The sequence below is a fragment of the Dermacentor andersoni genome, chromosome 1 (assembly GCF_023375885.2).
Source record: "Dermacentor andersoni chromosome 1, qqDerAnde1_hic_scaffold, whole genome shotgun sequence".
In the NCBI taxonomy this organism is placed as follows: Eukaryota; Metazoa; Arthropoda; class Arachnida; order Ixodida; family Ixodidae; genus Dermacentor; species Dermacentor andersoni.
Genome location: NC_092814.1, coordinates 309,424,261 through 309,443,349, shown reverse-complemented (window position 1 = coordinate 309,443,349; position 19,089 = coordinate 309,424,261). Strand labels below are relative to the sequence as shown.

The window sequence follows — 19,089 nt, the reverse complement described above, 5'->3', positions numbered from 1 at the left end:
CTGTGATTATCCTGTCAGAACTCTTCTTTGTCAGGTTGTTTGTAGTACTACCCTTAATCCTGAATCAACACAAACTTGCCCAATTTGTGATTGTGCATTGTCTGGCAGCTTTTCGACATGGTGGGTGGTTTGTGTAAAGTAATGCCAGACTTGCTTTGTCAGTAGGGGCAGTGGTGCTGCCACTGCTATCGTTTTCGAGTGTCACATTCATGAAAAATACATTTGGCATGTCCTTGACCTGAAGTAGTTGACAAATAGGCATAGCATGTGCATCAATGTAATCTTTGACAGATACATACCGTAAAAACCGGACTATAGGTCGGACCGGAATATAGGTCGATCCCCCAACTAACGAATTCTAAAAATGAAAAAAATCTTTTGCAATGGCAAAAGTACCGAGACACCCTTACCTTGAAACAAATGCGACTCATGCACAATAGTGACAGTATTTATTTAAATGCTGCTCGCATGTGCACCCGGCCAATTTTTAACAGTATCGCCCGACCATCGACCCGCGTGCTTGTCAGCACTTTATTAACGGCGCTGAGCGGCGAAACAAACGAGATACGCGCAGGTGTACACGTGCGCTTACTTTCGCTATTTCTCCGCTCTGTGCAGTGATAAGGTGCTGACAAACACGTGGGTCGATGGTCGTGCGATACTGTTAAAAATTAGCCGGGTGTACAGTACACAGAAGGGCATGAAGGGCGCAAGCGCTACTCCGAATCAGAGCAACGCCTTTGATCAGAGTCGTCCGAACTAGAGTCGGATGACGAGTGCTTCTCGCTGCCCAGTCCAGAGGCGTGCGCGATCTCTACTGCTTTCAAATGTATGCATTCGGCAGTCACAGGCAGCGATCTTGCACGCAGCTCTCTGACGAACTTCGCAACCTTGTCTTCCAGTTCTGTGGTCCGCCCACGAAATGACGTTTTCTGTTGGTTTGCTGCTTCTGCCTCTGCCAGTATCAAATGCTCTTCTCGGATACTCCAAATTCGCGCTGTGCCGCGAAGTTGCCGTGGGCTTCCGCACACTCAGTCGCCTTTTTCTTGAAGGCGACGGTGAATTGCCGTCGGCTTCCGCTCATTTTGAAACAAAATGTGAAAAAGCAGCCTTTAACCAATATAACTTTGTGACAATGTAAACGCAAATTGGCGGTGCCACAATGTTGCCATGCTGCGCTACTGCTGATGGCGATGGCGAAGGCGGCTCTTTACTTCATCCGCCCATTGTTGCAAGACTTCCGTAGTTTTCCCGCCAATGTCCGGTATATAAGACGAGGGTCGACTTTTCGCAATGGTTTTTTGAAAAAAAGTTCGACTTATATTCCGGTTTTTACGGTAGGTGATGTGTACTGTGAAATGTAAGTGTATGACCACTTTAGCTGCCCTAATGTCCCCTTAGCAGTAGCTTACAAGTGTGTACACCTCCTGGAGGATGAGGTGGATGATGGCGAATGCAGTCGAACTTCGATTTAACGAAATTTGTGATGTAACAAACTTAATTTCTCGGTTTTGGTTCCATTGAAAACCGCACATTTTTTTTTTTCGTGATTTAGCAAAGTAATTTTGTGAAACAATTTCCATTTAACGAAGTTTTTGGCCATTTCAATCATGTACTTGTAGCCTGTATAGCTGGTAAGTCTAGCAAAAAATTATGCAGATCCCACGCACTGTGGGAACTGATGTAAGCGAAGCTTTCTATGCTGTTTGATTGACAATAATTAGCAGTGATGTTGACGGCGAATGTTTAATTTCTTCAACGTTTTGTCAACACGAGAGTGGTGAGTTGATGTTAAACGTTACCTTGTGTGCACCACTGCTGTTTGTCTGCGTAGTACAGAAAACACAAAGCGAGAGGTGTTCGTTTGAGGCGTTGTTGTGCGCCATATTTCATAACTGCTGAGAGGGTTGAGCATTGTCATTGCCTCACATAGCACATCGCATCGTGGCAAAAGCATTAAACTTGAATTGGATTATGGGGCTGTACGTGCCACAACCACAATCGGACTATGAGGCAGGCCGTAGTGGCGTACTCCAGATTAATTTTGGCCCCGTGGTGTCCTTTAATGTGTCCCTAAATCAAAGTGCACTCGAAGAAATTCGTGAGCTGACGATTCCTTCAGTGCAAGGGTGATGGGAAAGAGGTAAGGTTACAGTAACGTGATCGAGCACGCACTAGAAGGAGGAGATGGGGAGGCAGAAAGCGCACGCCTATCGGCTCTCTCCCCCTAACACGCACGTCTCCTCTCCTCTACCCCTGTTGTAGCTGCACATGGCTGTCCACATGGGAGCCACGTGCCATATCTTGGAGTTAATCTTTGGCAAGTGCACAGGGTGAACTGAGATGGTTGGTGCCTTGATGTACATTTTGTTCCCGTGCTTCTAGTGTTGGCAGTCGCGTAACCTCAAATTTCTGAAGCACGGTGTGAAGCGTTCGCTCGCGTTGCAACAGCAAATGTTATGGTGATCAAGTGAAATCTTTGCCTGAGCACGCGTGAAACCCATAAAACTACAAACCTTACTTTTGCTGTTGTCTCTTTGCTATCTCCATCAATGCTGCGCCTTTCTGGCAAAACTGCAACATTTCTTTTTTTCTCTGGACAAATATTCATATCTTCTTGCACTTTTACTTTTAATTTGAGGGCACCATCTGATGACAGCTGCGGTCAGGACTAAGCGCGTTCAGCCATGGCATCAAATATTTACAGTGCCCTGCAACGCAACATGCTAATCTCTGACACTGTGAGCCACACTGATACATTGCTCTTGGTGTGATCTGCGCACGCAGACTCCCATAACCATGCTATTAGCGCCCACCCTTCTTGCATTTTGTTTATAAGTGATTGCTGACAACATACAGTCTATTAGGAATGTTCTGAAAATTTGTGAAACGACTTTTACTCTTGAAAATTTGAAACCTTGAATTAATGAAATTCATGATTTAATGGAAGTTTTTCGCTGGAAGTACAACTTTGTTATATCGAGGTTTGACTCTATCATGCTACTCCAGATAGCATGCATAATTTCAAGCTAAAGCTTTATTTGGCTATCATCTGATGGCTGTGTTGCTGTGACTGTGCGCACGTGAATAACTTAAAGTGGTCCTTACAGATCCATCGGCCATATCTTTTGCATTGCCTCCTCTGGCTAAAAACTCAAATAGCATCCAAACCTACTTTTTGGATGTGTCTGTGAGGGCCATATAAAGTACAAGGTGTGATTGGCTCAGTATAACTGCATTTATCTCTTCGAATGTTCTTGACCACTTGAAAACTTCAGCGACTTTGCCAGCAACTGCAGCAATAGGACATTTTAAAATTGTCTTATATAAGAATGAGCTAAAAAAGGAGCAGAGGAATTGATTAGCGCAACTTATATGTTGGTTAGTGTGAGGAAAGAGAACAGGTGGAATAGCTAGCTGCCTTGCTAATGGGTCGCTCGAGTTCTGAGAAAACAAAAGACGTCACACTGCAGCTGGTTGTGCGAGGTTATGTTTGAGTCATGCGGACATTTAAGAGGCCACTGAGCTAGTAGATTAACGGATCAGTGGTTAAATGTGCACAACAAACTTCCAAGGTCTTGCAGGCCTGTTGAGTCATACTGAATTCTCGAAAAGGCCATTTTATCGGTGATGGCGCGTGCCCTTTTCTGCACCATGCTCACGTGAATACACCATAAGGAAAGCATATGAAGAAAGATAATTGTAATTGCACTGTACTGTACTATACACTGCAGCCTGTACTGCACTGTACTGTAGCCAACAGCCTCATTGTTGTCAGAGCACTTAAGAGAAATCTATCCGATTGTACAAAAAAATTGCACGAGTGCAAACACATCAAAAAGTTCAAAATTCTGTTAACATATAATTCCAAATAACACAAAAGTTCATAGGGAGATTGAGACTTGAAGTGATCAACAGTGCCCAAACAAGGGATGTCGCTGCCGCCAACGTTTCTACAAGGAGATCTGATGAAGACCAGTCTCCCTGCCGAAACACTTGATGTCCAGACATATCTCTTGTTCATCCACTACTATATTTGTTAACGTCGAAGCCACTTTGCATCAGCAAGGAATGTTTTCCCAGTTTTGAGTTATACGGTACTGATTGTTCTTGGGTGGGCAGAATTGTCATTAGGGATGGCGGGAATGCTGCTTTGTGTAAAATTATTGAAGCACCTTCATGGGTCATTGGCTCTCCTGTGCAGTAATATTATGCACCTCCTCCGAGTTTGATGGCATTGTGGAGCGTTGAAGACCACCAAATAGATAGCTATTAAAAGTGCCTGTGTGATGTGGACGTAGAACATCAAGAGAGAATTACATCATGAAGAAATGCCACTTGTGTGCTGAACCTGACCGCTGAGTTCAGCAGAATAGTTTAGCATTGTTGCGCACCTTGGGCAACAATGCTTGAGTGCCACCTACCGGCATTCAAAAAGTATATTTATCGATGTTAGTTGGCTGGCGTGTTCTTTGTGTTGGTTTAGTGCGATGGCAATAAGATATGGCCGATTCCCGCCCTCGTGATGCAACCCACACGATTTAACATCATCATTAAAATGTTGAACATTACTGGGCTCTGCATTAAGAGAATTGAGGCAACTTTGTTGAATGAATTGATCTATGAAAGAGCTCACTAGCCATTAAAACAAAGGAAAACACAGATGAACTAAGTATAGGGGCAATTAGTTTAATCATTGTGTTCATGTTCATGGCACAAAAAAAGTGCAAGAAAGAATAAAAGGCCTTGTGGGATGAAAACTCCTCATTCCCCTGTGCGTTCCTGGGTTTCAGTGACTGTTGGCCCCTTTTTTGACTGACTGGATTGTGCATTGCGATCGATAATCAGTGACTGCTTACACAGCATCTTAATCGCTTCAGGCACTGTCTGCGCAATTGTTCACCCAAAGGTAGTGCATCAATATCAAAGGAACTGATTAAAATTATGATATATAAGCTTTGTCGCATACAACTTGAAGGCTTTCTGATCGTACCTGTAATGCAAATTTGAATATTAAGTGTAAATTATTTTATTAACATGAGTTAAGGTAGATGGCTGGATGTTGGCCCTTGGTATCAGTCTTCATGTAGCAGGTTCACTTCTTTCATTGTTTTCAAACTGCTTTACATGAGGCATATCTTTCAAGTCTCTGGATAGGTGCTTTCCAAGTATGCTAGGCATGATATAGTTGATATCCTCATCTCTGGTGTTCCTGTAAAGAGTTGTTGCATGGAATCCGCATTCTGTAAACTTGAAAAAACTCACTGAAGAATTAAAAATTCCTAGTTTCTTCTGCAGCTGTACCGTTTTCATGTTTCTGTAGGTGCAAGAGAGGTCATAAAACTAAATTTTTAATGGACAGAATTGGTGCCTGAAAGGGTTAAGAAAGAATACGCAGACAAAATTTCCGTGACTGTGTGGTTCTTGAATGAAGTTTCAATGTGGGCTTTGAAGTACAGCTTAGGCATTCTGTGAGGATGAGCTGTGATGCCCTGAAGTGCTATGTTATACTTCAGAGCACTATGATTGATGTCTTGATGCTTGACATAGTGAATTTTTGCTGGATCCTACACTACATTGACTAATATTGGCTGCAATAACAAACAGAACTGTGATTATTGGATGTGAATTCATATAAAGAAATAAGGTGGATTCACAATGCACTGCACATAGGTGGATAGTTAGTCATCTTCCAACTAACGGTCTAGTGACACAGCCTAATTGCAGACAGTTTTTCCAGAAACCTTTGTTCGCTGTAGCACAGCATCACAAGACGTGTCACTAATGCAAAGCCTCCTCAATTGTTATTGTATAGAATGCTTCACTGTATATTTCGAGCTTGGTTGGTCAGCATGCATGCACTTTACTTCAATGGTGAACCCTCAGTCATAACTTCAACAGTTGGAGCATCCGTCTTGTGGTGCCAGAAGACAGTGAATGCATAAAATGCATATTCTCTCTTTCCAAAAATGATCATTTCTGGCCCACATTTGGCACATTTCCAAGCAAAAATGGTGGCTACAATTAGTGGTTATTTACCCAATTCTATCGCTTGCATTGTTTCCAAGAAGATTGGTATGAAAATTGCTTGTGCGTTAAATCAGATTCGATACCATGTTCGCAGCATTAGCAGCTGCCTGCCATCGGAACCAGTGCTGTTGTCATTGTCAAGTTTCAAGATGGTGGCAAAACAAGTTTTCATGTAGGATGGTGGATGGTGACAACGATGTGCTGCTGCTGTATCGCTTACCAGCCTTCCAAGGGCGCTTCCAGGCATAGAAGAAGAGGTAGAATCAGTGTATTGTGTTTACTTGATGGGGAGTACTTTGAAAGTGATCACATTTGACGTATCACAAGCAGCGAAAATAATTTTTTTTTGTACTGTACAATCTTTGGAGACAGACCTTATATGTTCAGCTATATTGGTGTGCTTACGTGTGTGTGAAACGAAACATTTAGACTGTAAGTGTAAGCACTGCTTACAGGGTTTGACAGTTGTAATAATCCCATATTGATTATAAAAAATTGCATGAGGTTCATCTATTTTTGAAGGTTAAAATCTGCATGTACATGTTGTGTGTCTGTAACGTCTGGCTGAAACTGCTGTTCTCCTTTTTCTTTTTATCTGCAGGAGCTGATGGTTACCCAAGATGAAGAACTGGAGGGCATCCAAACATCTGTGGGCACGCTGAAATCCATGAGCAAACAGATTGGCAGTGAACTAGATGAGCAGTCTGTAATGCTGGATGACCTAGGGCATGATATGGACAATGCAGAATCCAAGATTGACGGGGCTCTCAAAAAGATGGCTAAAGTTCTCCATATGTCCAATGGTGAGAGCAATTACTTGTGTGTTACTCCAAAATCCTTTCTTGTTGTTTCTGCTTTTATCGGGTGACACATGCAAGGTGGGATCCAACAGTAACAATTTTTTTTTTACTGACGCAGAAGGGGACTTAATACACTCGAACCTCGGTATAACGAAGTCATACTTTCAGCGAAAAACTTCGTTAAATCAGGAATTTCGTTTAGGTCAAGGTATCAGATGAGGCCCACAGATTAAAAACAAAAGCTTACACGGAGTTTCGTCCTCCCTGAGAAAAAAAAAAAAGAAAGTCACAGTTTCACCCAAAAGGTGAAGCAGTGATAGCAGTAACAACGTCACGGCCGCTGGATAAAAAGGAAAGTGCGGCCTCCACGTCAGGCGGGCTGCAGTGGGATCGAATTTGGCAGCCATAGTTTCATTCTGGGCCGCTTGACTGGGCCAAATGGTGCTAGCTGTCGGTGATGGGACATGTTGGCTTCCACAGGTGACGGCGTTCCAAACGCGTTGCTGGCACATTTTCTGTGCTGATCACAGACAACAGTCTCTGACTGGTGGCGCTGCGGTGGATTGCATCATTTTCGATGCACGCGGCAGGCTGCACCTTTTTTTTATCGAGCGGCAGTGGCAAAGTAATAGACATCAACACGAAGTGTAGTTTGTAGCTTTATCAGCCGTATAAATTACAGTAAATGTTCACTTGCTATATACAATAAAACCCTGTTATCTTGAGATGAGTAGAGTTTTGAGATAACAGAATTTACTAAAATACCGGGTGTTTTGGCGAACACTTTAAAAAGTTCTTAAAAATTGATAGCACAATTCTAGTCCAAGAGGTGGGCATTACTCGTGCAAAAAATTGAAATGCATAATCGACTAATTAAAGAAAATTCACAAATTATGTTTTTGACCTTATGGCACATATTGCAATTTACAAATTCTGGCCGGGGAGTTTGCAAGGCGGATTAACTTTAAATGGATGACACCAGTTTTCAGATAATATTTCCTGAACGTTGTGGAAAAATGCATTGGCGTCCCAGTTACTTTAGGGCTTCAATGCATAAAACAACATTTTGTTAAAAAATTAAGTGGAACGATAATGCATTCTTACCGCAAGTTTGACGGTGCATACCTCGGAAGCGGTGCCTTCCGTACAGTTCTTTTAAGTGGGTATACCTTGCAGTTTCGCCTGCTAGAATTTGCGAATTGCAATATGTGTCATCAATTAATTACTAAAACATAATTAGTGAAATTTTGTTAATTAGTTGATTATTCTTTCCAATTTGTTGCACATGTAATGTCCGCCTATTCGAGTAGACCAGCTCATGGATTAGAATTGTGCTATCTGCCACAGGCAATTTCTTTAATTTTTTGAAAGCGTTCACTGAAACATCCTGTATAAGCCTCTGGCCATGCATACACCACATAGAGCCTTTCGAAATAAGTGCCAGTAGCCACTAAATTTCTTTGGAAATCTAAATATAGCTGGAGCAGTATTTTCGGCAGATCACTTTTGCGAGATACAGTCAATGTTCGATTTTTTCTGACTCCCTGGGAACTGCGAGAATGTCAGAAAAATCAGGCAGTCTCAAAAAAATGAATGCATACCATTAACTGCCCGCAAGGGCTAAAATTATGACCAACATGTCTGGATTAGCTCTGAAGGCCTGCCAGCACGTTTATTAGGCATATCGGTGCTTCTACTGCAACAGGAGACAGCGGGTGCACGCATTTATAATTAAAGGGGCCCTGAACCACTTTTTATCGAAGTGGAGAAAGGCATTTGAAGTGAAAATGGGCTATTTCACAAATACTTTGCCGCAAAAAGTACTTCAATGCGTTCAGCAGAAGTGGAGTTAGTATTGCAGGGTGTCTACCAACTGGGAAACCGGGAATTCTCAGGTATTTTGAATAGTCTGGAAATACTCAGGGAAAATGCAGGAAATTTGTGCTTCTATCAGGGAAAATGATATAATTTTTTTTTAAAGGGAACGAAAGTCGTGGTAGTGGTGGTTCGAGTAACAGAGGAATCGTAACGAATCCTTTTTAACGCTGTGTCGTTGGCTGGAATTGCCAGTGTGCAGTCAACGAACGACTTTCCAGACGCTGGATAATTTGGACTGCTTCGTGGCACCACCATGTACCCCATAGAGTTAATGTTTAAGAACGTCTGAAATTTCGGGCACAAGAACCCTTCCCAGACCAATTTTACGGATTCTTCCCGTGACCACAGATCCGAAACGGCAATCACAGCCACCACCACCGCCATTTCGATTACCTCGAAGCGGCACTCTCGCTGGTAGTCCCGCTGGCAGCCGCAGCCAACACGCCGGAAAAGCTAGGGCTGGCAATGGCACCGACTCCGCGTTTGTGGTCCTCGCGATTGGCTTCGAAGCTCGGAAAGCACGGCGCTTTGCATAATGTTAGTTCCCAAAAGTCAGCTTCGCCTCAATGCAGCAATGTTAGGCGGTGAAGCTTAACAAGCGTGGGAAGGGGCAATTGCCGCAGGACACAGTATGTATTCCTTAATTATACGCGCATGCACTCGCCATCTCATGTGACAGTGCGAGCACCGATATGCATAATAAGTGTACTGGCAGGCCTTCAAAGCTTTTTCAGATGTGCCTGTGGCGATTTGAGCCCTTAAGGGCAATAAAAGACATGCATTCATTTTTTTGAACTGACCGATTTTTGGACGTTCTCACGGCCCATAGGAAGTCCGAAGAATCGGACATTGACTGTACAACTAAGAGGGCTCTTCAAATGGCCTGCGGGGCGAACGCGCGGCTGAAGGACCACGACAACAGAAAGGACCTACGCATCGAGAAATACATGAAAGGAAGTGTGTCGCCGCTTCTTTGAAGGAGCTTGAGCTCAAAAAAAAAGTTTTGGCTGATGTAGAGATGCAGGTGTCCCTCATCCAAACCAAAATAAGCTCTTTAAAGCAGTGAAACGCAACACTGAGGCGTTGTGCGAAAGCTGAGAGTATGTCAGGACAGTTGAGGTTGGCAATTACCAGCTGTTATGAGAGAATCTCACTTTTGACAAAGTTCGGGCCTCATACCTATGAGCTTGCTATCAGTTGATAGAAATAGCTCATATTCTGAAAGATTTGCTTCAATATGCATCTCCTTTTTATTAGCATTTGAGAATGTTCAACTCTATTTGCAATGAGTTTTACCATCTTTTTCGAAGATGTCTTATTTGCTGTGCATTTTACTAACCCCTCACTTCTTTATTCTTTGTGAATAATGTAAACACTACTCCTTACTATTCAAACTGGATTAAGTCACTATTTGAACATGATTAGGTTTTTTTTTTTTAACATGCTTACTAGGGAGTGTCAGCCCGTCTTGACATAAAACAAAGTTCTGCGTCACTCAGGAAATTTTGCGAAGGCACTCACGGAAAACCTGCAAAACTCAGGGAATTTGAAAATGTCAACTGGGTAGACATTCTGGTATAGTGCTGACAACCGACTTGCGAGGGTAAGCCAACAATCGAGGCTTGATATCGCGCGCTAGGGAGGAAGGCGGGGCGCAAGCGCACCATCTTTTGCGCACGAGGGTAGGAGGCGAGGGAGAGGAGGTTCTACTCTGGCGCCTACTGCCTATGGTGCGGCTGCCGTATCTTGAAAGCGATCTGCGATGCGGTCAAAGTGCTTGCGCCGAGTGCAGGTAGCTTTGTATGCACTGTGCTTTCGATGTTTAGTTCACGTTGGGGTGAGAGACAACGCGATGGTCAATTCGCTTGCTGATGCTGCATTGTGCGGTCATCGAGCAAGATGGGTTCAAGTTTACCTGTGCGTGCGTGACACCATGCTTGTTAATTTAGTTAGTAAGCAAATGTTTACAACTTTATACGGCTAATAAAACTACTATTCCTACTTTGCATAGCTGTCTACTAATTTGCTATTGCAATTGATTCTTTGCCTCTCGGGCAAAACTGCTATTTTGTTTGTTTTTTACATCATGGCTAAAGTTTCAGTGGTGAGACATTTCGATATTATGTACTTTGGATAAAACGGACATATTTTGTCGGACTATCAGGGTCCGTTGTAACGAAAGTCGGCTGTAATTGCTATCACAATAAAAAGACCAAAATACACTGCTGATTTCTTTGGCAGTATTTCCCCCTATTCTAACATGTGCCTGAATATGTGTTCAAAGTTGAAAACTAATGTCAAAATGATATTAAGGGCTAGGATTGACAAGCACCTTGCTCTCCGAACATTTGTTTACGCTGTCGTCATTTGGCGGCAGTGCGCCTTCGTCAGCAATCGTATGCTCGGCGAGGCAGAAGCGCCAATTGAACACTGCCTACATAATGCCGTAGGAGGCAAAGTGGATGTTCGGTAAGCAACATGCTTGCGTGATCTCAGCCTAGAGTGCCTAAACGTAAAAAAAATATTGAATGCACACCTGACTTTTTAAAAAAAGCAAGGCAAATGTAGCATATGCATCTGATTCTTGCAATAAGAAAAGGACAAAACCATCCCAGTTTACCTTCACAGAGTGGAAATTTATTTACTTCGTTTATATTGTCATCACTCTCAGACAGCATTTCATCGCTATCTATGAAAAACCAAAGCATGTCATTATTTGTAAAGTCCATAGCACGTTTGATATTCTACATTTATCAAATGCCTCGGCAACAATCACAAATGCTACATTGTAGCCCATACCTAGGATAACCTGCAGTTCATCCTGCAACACATGTAATTCTCTGTGACAAGACTTGTTTTGACTAGCTTAACATGTAAAATAAGTTATCGTTTGAATGTGCTTTTGTAATCGGATTGAAAGCAGTACGTTGTCGTCGTCATGCTATCTGTATAGGCACTATGCTTTGCTAGAATGTGTCTTCTCGTGACCCATGGGTGTCATCTTGTGATGGAAATGACACTGGCTAGGCTGACTTAGACAGTAGGCTGTTGCGAAAACAGTGAATGGGGTTTTCGTTTCATATCGCATTGCATAGGCCAAGCAAAGTTCAAACAAAATTTATTGGGAAAAAGGGCCCGCACTGAAATGGGTATATTGTAAGAATTCCTTGTGAGCTACTGTTCTCGCTTTGAAATCTTCCTTGTGCAGGCCAAAATAGGTGTTTTCGAAAGGAGATGACTGATGTATTCACTGTGCGCTAAGCGCCGCCAGGACGGACACTGCCTCTATTGCAGTCATCACTGCATCACCATTTGGGTCGGGTGCATGCGTGATGGCCAGCGAAGGCTTATTTTAGGATTGAAATAACGAAAGTTTGGTCCCATAAAAATGTATGGGTGCCATCTGGTACCTTCGGTCTGTATCAAATTGGAAGTCAAATCAAATGGATCAACTGGAAGTCGTATACCATCATGAGGCAGCTTTTGGGATGTGCGTGTTAGCCCACTGCAAATCACCTCTGAAGAATATGATGAGGTTCAGCATTGCATGATTGCTGCATCACGAATCAGTAGACCGATTTCATAACGAGTTTCACTACCCTATACCGCATAGTGGGCTGAAGGGCAGCTATGGTAAGAAGCACACCGTTTTTGTCCCATGGCGAACTTGCTCACCCCTCGAGATAGATCAAAAAGCAGGTGAGAATTAAAAAAAAAAAGATCCTACAATACTAATGTGGTTGAGCAGACACATGACCCCCGAACTTCCCCCTAAAATTCTCTGGAAAAATTTGCAATGGCTTTGTTCTTGGCATTCCCCTCAATGTTGCCTCGAACCCAAGTACAGTGGGAAAGCGCCAAGGACTGCTGTCATCATGATGCCGACAGAGCCACTGTGCAAGCACCCTAAACACAGTGAAATCGGTCCTAGTTGCATTGTGTGCAAGTTATTGACCCATGGGCACATGAAGCGAGCACTCTTCATAGTTTCATTTCTCTTTCAGATCGTCGCCAGTGGATGGCCATCGGAGCACTATCAGGTGTTATGGTGGTTGTTGTGGCACTCTTTTTCCTCCTCTAGAGCTAGTGCATTTGCCTTGCAGCTTAAATGAATTTTGCAGCTTGGAGGACACTTGCAGTTACCAGAGGCATAGAGGAAGCACCACACTGAACCATAATACTATTACGCAGTTCTGAGAGGGTGCCCGCTCTTTTGAGCATGTACATAACTCCCCCGTGCACATGGCTTCCATGTGCACCATACTGTGCAGTTAAACACATTGTACTCTCGCATGTCATTATATTTTACATTATGTTACACTTTTCATGTGCCATAGGGTAAGCTGCATTTGTTTTCTCTTTGTCCCCTCCTATATCTGTCTTTCAAAATACGGCTTGGTCTACATTTCTGAATAAAAAAAAATTGAAATGAGACTTGTATTGTGTTAATAGCAGAAATTCTCATTTTCATTCTGCTACAACACCAAAACAACATTCACTACGTAAATTAAAGTGTCTTGTCTGCGCTGTTATCCTGTAAAATTTAGACTTTCATTGAAAAGTGTGCTTATCTAATTCAATTATGTACAGTGCATCTGACAACATAACTCTCCTCAAACTTGTCTTTTGGGCAGTATTTTGGTAGACCGTGGACCCCTTGACTTCTCTGGGAGAGGCGAGAAGGGTCTGCGGGGACAAATATATAGAGCCACTTTTGAAAAAAGTATTGACAGAATACTTGAGTTCAAAGTCTAGCAATGCATTTGCATAATTGCATCTCTGCAAATCTCTTGTCTAAAAGTCTAATCTATATCGATTATTAAGCAAGGAACCAGGTTCACGTTGAACTAAGCTTTCGAGTGCTCTTTTAATTGAACCTGGCAGCGGCATCTTCATTTCCAGCATTTAAAGGCCCAACCACATGCACACGATTTTCGAGCGACGACAACACACGACAAGTTTTGCCATCGCTGAAGACGATTCATTGCTGCCACTTGTCACGTCGCCAGTTTTTTGGCCAGCCAGAAAATTTTGCCTGTCGCCCTGAGGTCTGCATGGCGACTGCGTGATTGCGCAACAACAGAGCAGCAACCAGTCCGCCCGCTTTAATCTAAATTCACTCTTGCAACTTGCTTGCTGCCGTGACAGCAAAAAGTACAGTTAAATCAGTCATTGCTCTGTCTCATCTCAAGATGATGACAAAGTATTGGTGTTGTTTTATTGTTATTATTGAGATAAGTTGTTTGTTTTGAGGCTGTCAGGCCCGAGATGCCACCAACAGCTGTGAAAGTGCGAGTTTTCTTCACCAGATGGCGCCACGACATTTCACGCTGTCTGCATGGAACTGATTTTCACTGGTGATGCCAGTATATTGAAGGTAGCACTAATACACCTTTGTTAAAGCATTGGTCTCATAGTAAGTTTGCAATTTCTTTATGGGCGCACTATTGTATTTATTCGAACAACAATGCAAGTTTGTGGCTACATTATTCCACACTCTCGTGTCCATGTGGTTGCTCGTTGAGACGCGACAGCACCACAGGGTCTGCCTGTTGCGTCACTTGAATATTGCATGCATGTGGTTGCCGCTTTACACCTCTCTTCTCATTGATTGCAGATGGCAAGTAATATGAAACTATACATGCAAGTTTGGCACCTGCGAATATTTATTTAGTCGACTGCAAGCCTAACTTGGTGTCCGTTATTCTTAGCATACCTCAATGCTTTTAATAGAAAATAGATACTTGTGGGCAACTTTCTGTGGAAACGAAGGGGAGGCTACAGAGGTGCAGCTCTTGCACTGCATTAGCCAGGAAGTTTGGCCGAGTTTGACAGACCTTTCTCATATGCTGACTGAGCATTACTTGCAATGGTTTCACATTTTCCAAGACATGAAAAGGCAATGCAAGAAAATAAAATGTATATTCAACGAGTGGTGTAATTTGTCTTAAGTGCTTTTGTAAATGAGATGTTTGTTTTCTATTCCCCACCTTAAACAAATGCGAATGTGACTTTCAGGAACACTGTCACATGTGCACGGTTTTGCCTCTGTAGCTTTCCTTTCATAGGCACAGAAACTTGTTCGTGGGCATAGACAAACCTGCAAACTCCTGAATTTGCCATAAGTTTATCAATTGCAGCCCCTTCTACAATTTTACAAATGTTGTGTGAACTTTCATGAAAAATAAATTTTGGGTGTAAATGAGGTTTTAAAAGGTACTAAAATACGGGGTGATGCAAGCTTGCAAAAGAGAACCTGTGATGGTACGTGCGCTGCACTCTTGTGGCAGCACAAGACGCCATATGCTGCCAGCACAACCTCTGATATACTTTTCAATGCTTGCGTAATGGCTGAAGAGTGGCCGTACAACCTCTTTTCTCCCCCTATCCCACTGCCAGTGTGCTGCTTTACAGGCTCTTCTGTTCCAAATTTGCTGTGTATAAAGGTAAAACATCATTAATAAAGTGCGTATGTATTCCGCAAAAGGTGTGTGCTCGGGGCAATCTTATAAAAAGTTCCTGCTACAAGTATCGCATCACCGTATGTAGCGTCAGTGGTTTCTTTATGAACATTAATGTTCACAGGTTGGCAGGTCTGATTGGAAGAAGGAGAAAGGAGTCTGAATGGACCTGTGAGGGCATCAAGTGGCTTGAAATGTCTGGTCTCGCAGCATTTATATCCTCCAGTGTGCATTGGTAGCATGCACCATGTCTGCCAAACTTGGCATAAGGAATGAGACAGTGTATCAAAATGTGGCAGAATGCCATCTGAGATCAGAGTTGTCCAAATGCTGACATCACCTTCTGTCATACACCAGTCAACTGCTGTAAATGTTTTTGAGGTAGTGTATCCTCCAGAGACCCCTCGTATATTTATGTTGCACATTGTTTTCAGTCCTTTTCAAAACTAACTGTAAAGCGAGAATGTAAAATATGCATTCCGGATATGAAGTTGGATGCATGTGGAACTGTATGGAAGTTGTTTAACCGTATTGTCACAGGCAGCGATCCTTTGGTCGGTGCTTGGACGATGATGGCAGTGTGGCTGTCTGGTGTGCATGCACTAGCCCTACAATTGCTGCAGTATTGTGTGCCTTCCCTTGTAACTGTGTCCTTTGTATATAGATTCTCCCTATAGCATCTTTGCTGGAAGTGCGGGATCAGCTTGCTGAGACAGCAAGAACTGGATCCTTGCAATGGATGGCATGTTGCTGCCACCACGGTGATCGACCAAGCGACCCATTGTGAACAAGGCCCGTCGCCGGTCATTCTTTTGTGCCCTTGTGATTCTGGGACATTCAACGGCACAAGCAGTGTGGATGTCGATGAGTGGCTGGCTACGTATGAGTGCGTCGGTAACAATAACAAGTGGGACCCGATGATAATGTTTGCAAATGTCACCTATTTGTGGGACACTGTGCGACTCTTGTTCGAGACACATGAGGAAGATTTGACAAGTTGGGACATCTGTAAGCATAAATTATGCTATTTGGGAAACCTATCTCATGACAACTAGCAGCCAAGAAAGATCTCTCACTTCGTGCCAATACGTCCACAGAGCTGTATATCTACATTCAGGACGTGTTAACTCTGTGCAGCCAGGTCGACAAGGACATGCCTGCAGTGGACAAAGTCAGACACGTACTGAAAGGCATAGCCGATGACACCTTCAGGAATTGTAAGTGTAAGAATTTAAGTGTAAGAATTGCTCTACAGTGAAGTCAGTCATCACAGAATGTCGTCAATCTGAGCAGGCAAAAAGTCGGCGTATCACTCACTGCTTCTACTGACTTCCCAATATGGCTGCGACGTCCTCATGTGAAGGTTTACTCATGCTACGTCAATCGCCAACTCCGGAAAATGGCACCAGGATCGTTCATTGAGAATTGGAGGCCACAGTACCCGTTGCTCCTCAAGATGGTATGCAAGAAAACAACCTGGCTACTTTTTCACTAATTCAGTCCATGGTTCACCAAGAGGTCGAAAGTAGGAGCATTTTACTCGCCTTTCCTAACAATAATGCTGCTCCCAACTCTGTCTCCCTAGTTGCTGCTGCTACACCGAACATGACTTTCATGCCTGTCTTGAAATCAAGCCAAATACTGCACACCTGCTTCAGGTGCTCCATGATTGGACACATTGCCCGCCATTGCTGCAGCCGTTGGCCCATGTCATACCGACCAACACTTTACAATTGGTGGTGCCCGGAACATGCATCATATGCTTCGTCGCTCCATCCTGAAGCCTCAAGTGCTGAATGTCAGTCTAGGAAAAACAGGACCACTCGCTCACCCCCAACCTCGCCGCTCTCTGTCTCCCTTCGACCGCCTCTAGGAAAACTAGCCAGTGCAGCCCCCGGAGGCAACGCTGCATTTACAACCTGGCTTGAAAAGCCTCTGCTTGTCCCTCATGCACGATGCAACCTTCTTGAAGTTCAGGTTGATGGTGCGGCTGTTACTGCTCTTGTTGATACCGGCGCACATTTCTCTGTAATGAGCTTGAACCTCCAGTGCTGCCTCCAGAAAGTCCTGACACCAGTGGCTTCACCTACCGTCCAAGTAGCTGGTGGTAGTACACCTACTGCGCTTGGAATTTGCACTTCACGCATCATCATGTCTGCTCACCACACATCTGTTCTTTTTGTTGTTCTAAAACAGTGGCCCCATGACATCGTCCTTGGAAGTGACTTTCTGTCCACACGTGCTGCCCTTATCGACTGCTCCACGGAGCTTCTTCAGCTAGAACTCCCTTCGTGCTCTTGACAATGTTGCTGCTAGCCCACCCCGCCTATGCTTTGTCAAGTTTCTTCAACTGCCGCCACAAGCCACCAACATACATCCAGCTCTCACCCTTTCCACCCCTACCCAATGGTGACTGTCTTGCCTTCCCTATTCCTGCGATTGCCATTGCATGCAACATCACATTCCCCTACATGGTGGTGACAGTTACAAACAACCGAACCACTTTTCCCCATCCTCAATTTTGCTTCTCAATGCAAATTTTACCTCGTGGCATATCACTCGCGCATCTGACACCATTTGGCCGACCACATGGTTTCTGCTCTTACCACAGAACCTCCATCGGATTTTTCACTGCTGTCATCGCAGTCAGGTTCATCCTGTGACCACTTCACACGCATAATGTTGGGAGACCTCACTCTAGCACAGCTCACTGTCCTTCGCTGTGTGCTCGTTTCCTACCAAAATATCTTTGACTTTGGCAACCGTCATCTAGGCCAGACTTCTGTTGTCACCGATCGCATTCATACCGGCGAAGCAAGTCCCATTCACCGATGCCCTTACTGAGTGTCAGCTCCGGAGCATGCTGTCGTACAAGAGGGAGTGGATAAAATGCTTGGCAAAGCCATAATTGAGCCCTTGTGCAGTGCTTGGACCTTGCCCGTCATGCTTGTGAAGAAGGACAATGGCTGGAGATTCTGTGTAGACTACCGCCATCTCAACTAGGTTATGGATTAAGGATGTGTATCCTCTGCCGTGTGTTGACGCACTCAACTGCTTGCACGGCGCCAGATATTTCTGTTCAATTGACCTGCACTCGGGATATTCGCAAATTGCTGCAGACAACTAAGACCGGGAGAAGACTGCCTTCATGACTCTTGATGGCCTCTATTAATTTAATGTGATGCCTTTTGGCCTATGTAACGCTCCTGCTACTTTTGAGCGCATGATGGACTTCCTTCTTCGAGGCATCAAGCGGTCCATATGGCTTTGCTACCTGGCTGATGTCGTTTTTTTCAACTACTTTTGAAAACCGTCTCCCTCACCTGTCTACCGTGCTTGATGTTTTTCGCCGTGCTCGCCTTCAGCTTAACTCATTGAAATGTCGCTTTGGGCGCCTTCAAATCTGTGTACTTGAGCACTTTGTTGATGCTGCATGTGTTCAGCCAGACCCTGACGCAGTCCATGCGGTTAATCAGTTCCCTACTCCGAAGTCGGCCAAGGTCGTCCACAGTTTTGTGCCGCTTTCTTGTGCCATACTTGTGCCGTTTAGTCCAGATCTTCGCAGAAGTAGCCCGCCCTTTCACTGGCCTACTCAAGAAGGATGTCGTTTTTATATGGGGTCATGAACAAGCGGACGCCTTTTCATCGCTCGTTGCCATCCTAACCAACCCACCTGTTCTAGCACATTTCGACCCATCAGCCAGCACGAACGTTCACACTGATGCCAGTGACCACATCTTAGGCACCATCCTTGCACAACAGCAGTACTGCCTACACTGTGTGGTCATTTACGCAAGCCGCCTTCTGTCACTGTTGAAGCAAAATTACTCCGTCACTGAATGCGAATGCTTAGCTCTTGTCTGGGCCATCACAAAAATTCCAATTGTACCTGTATAGCAAGCACTTCTCAGTTATTACAG

The 19,089-nt window shown here is 44.0% G+C and overlaps 1 protein-coding gene across 1 annotated transcript in view; it reads left to right on the top strand.

The window, feature by feature from the left end:
• Syx6 (Syntaxin 6) overlaps positions 1-13,140 on the top strand; it is a 33,364-nt gene extending 20,224 nt beyond the window's left edge. Inside the window, exons 6-7 of the mRNA XM_050196291.2 lie at positions 6,632-6,833; positions 12,713-13,140. Coding sequence (XP_050052248.1) covers positions 6,632-6,833; positions 12,713-12,789 — 279 coding nt within the window. The 3' untranslated portion in view covers positions 12,790-13,140. The remainder of the gene's footprint in view (positions 1-6,631; positions 6,834-12,712) is intronic.
• Positions 13,141-19,089: the final 5,949 nt, after the last annotated feature.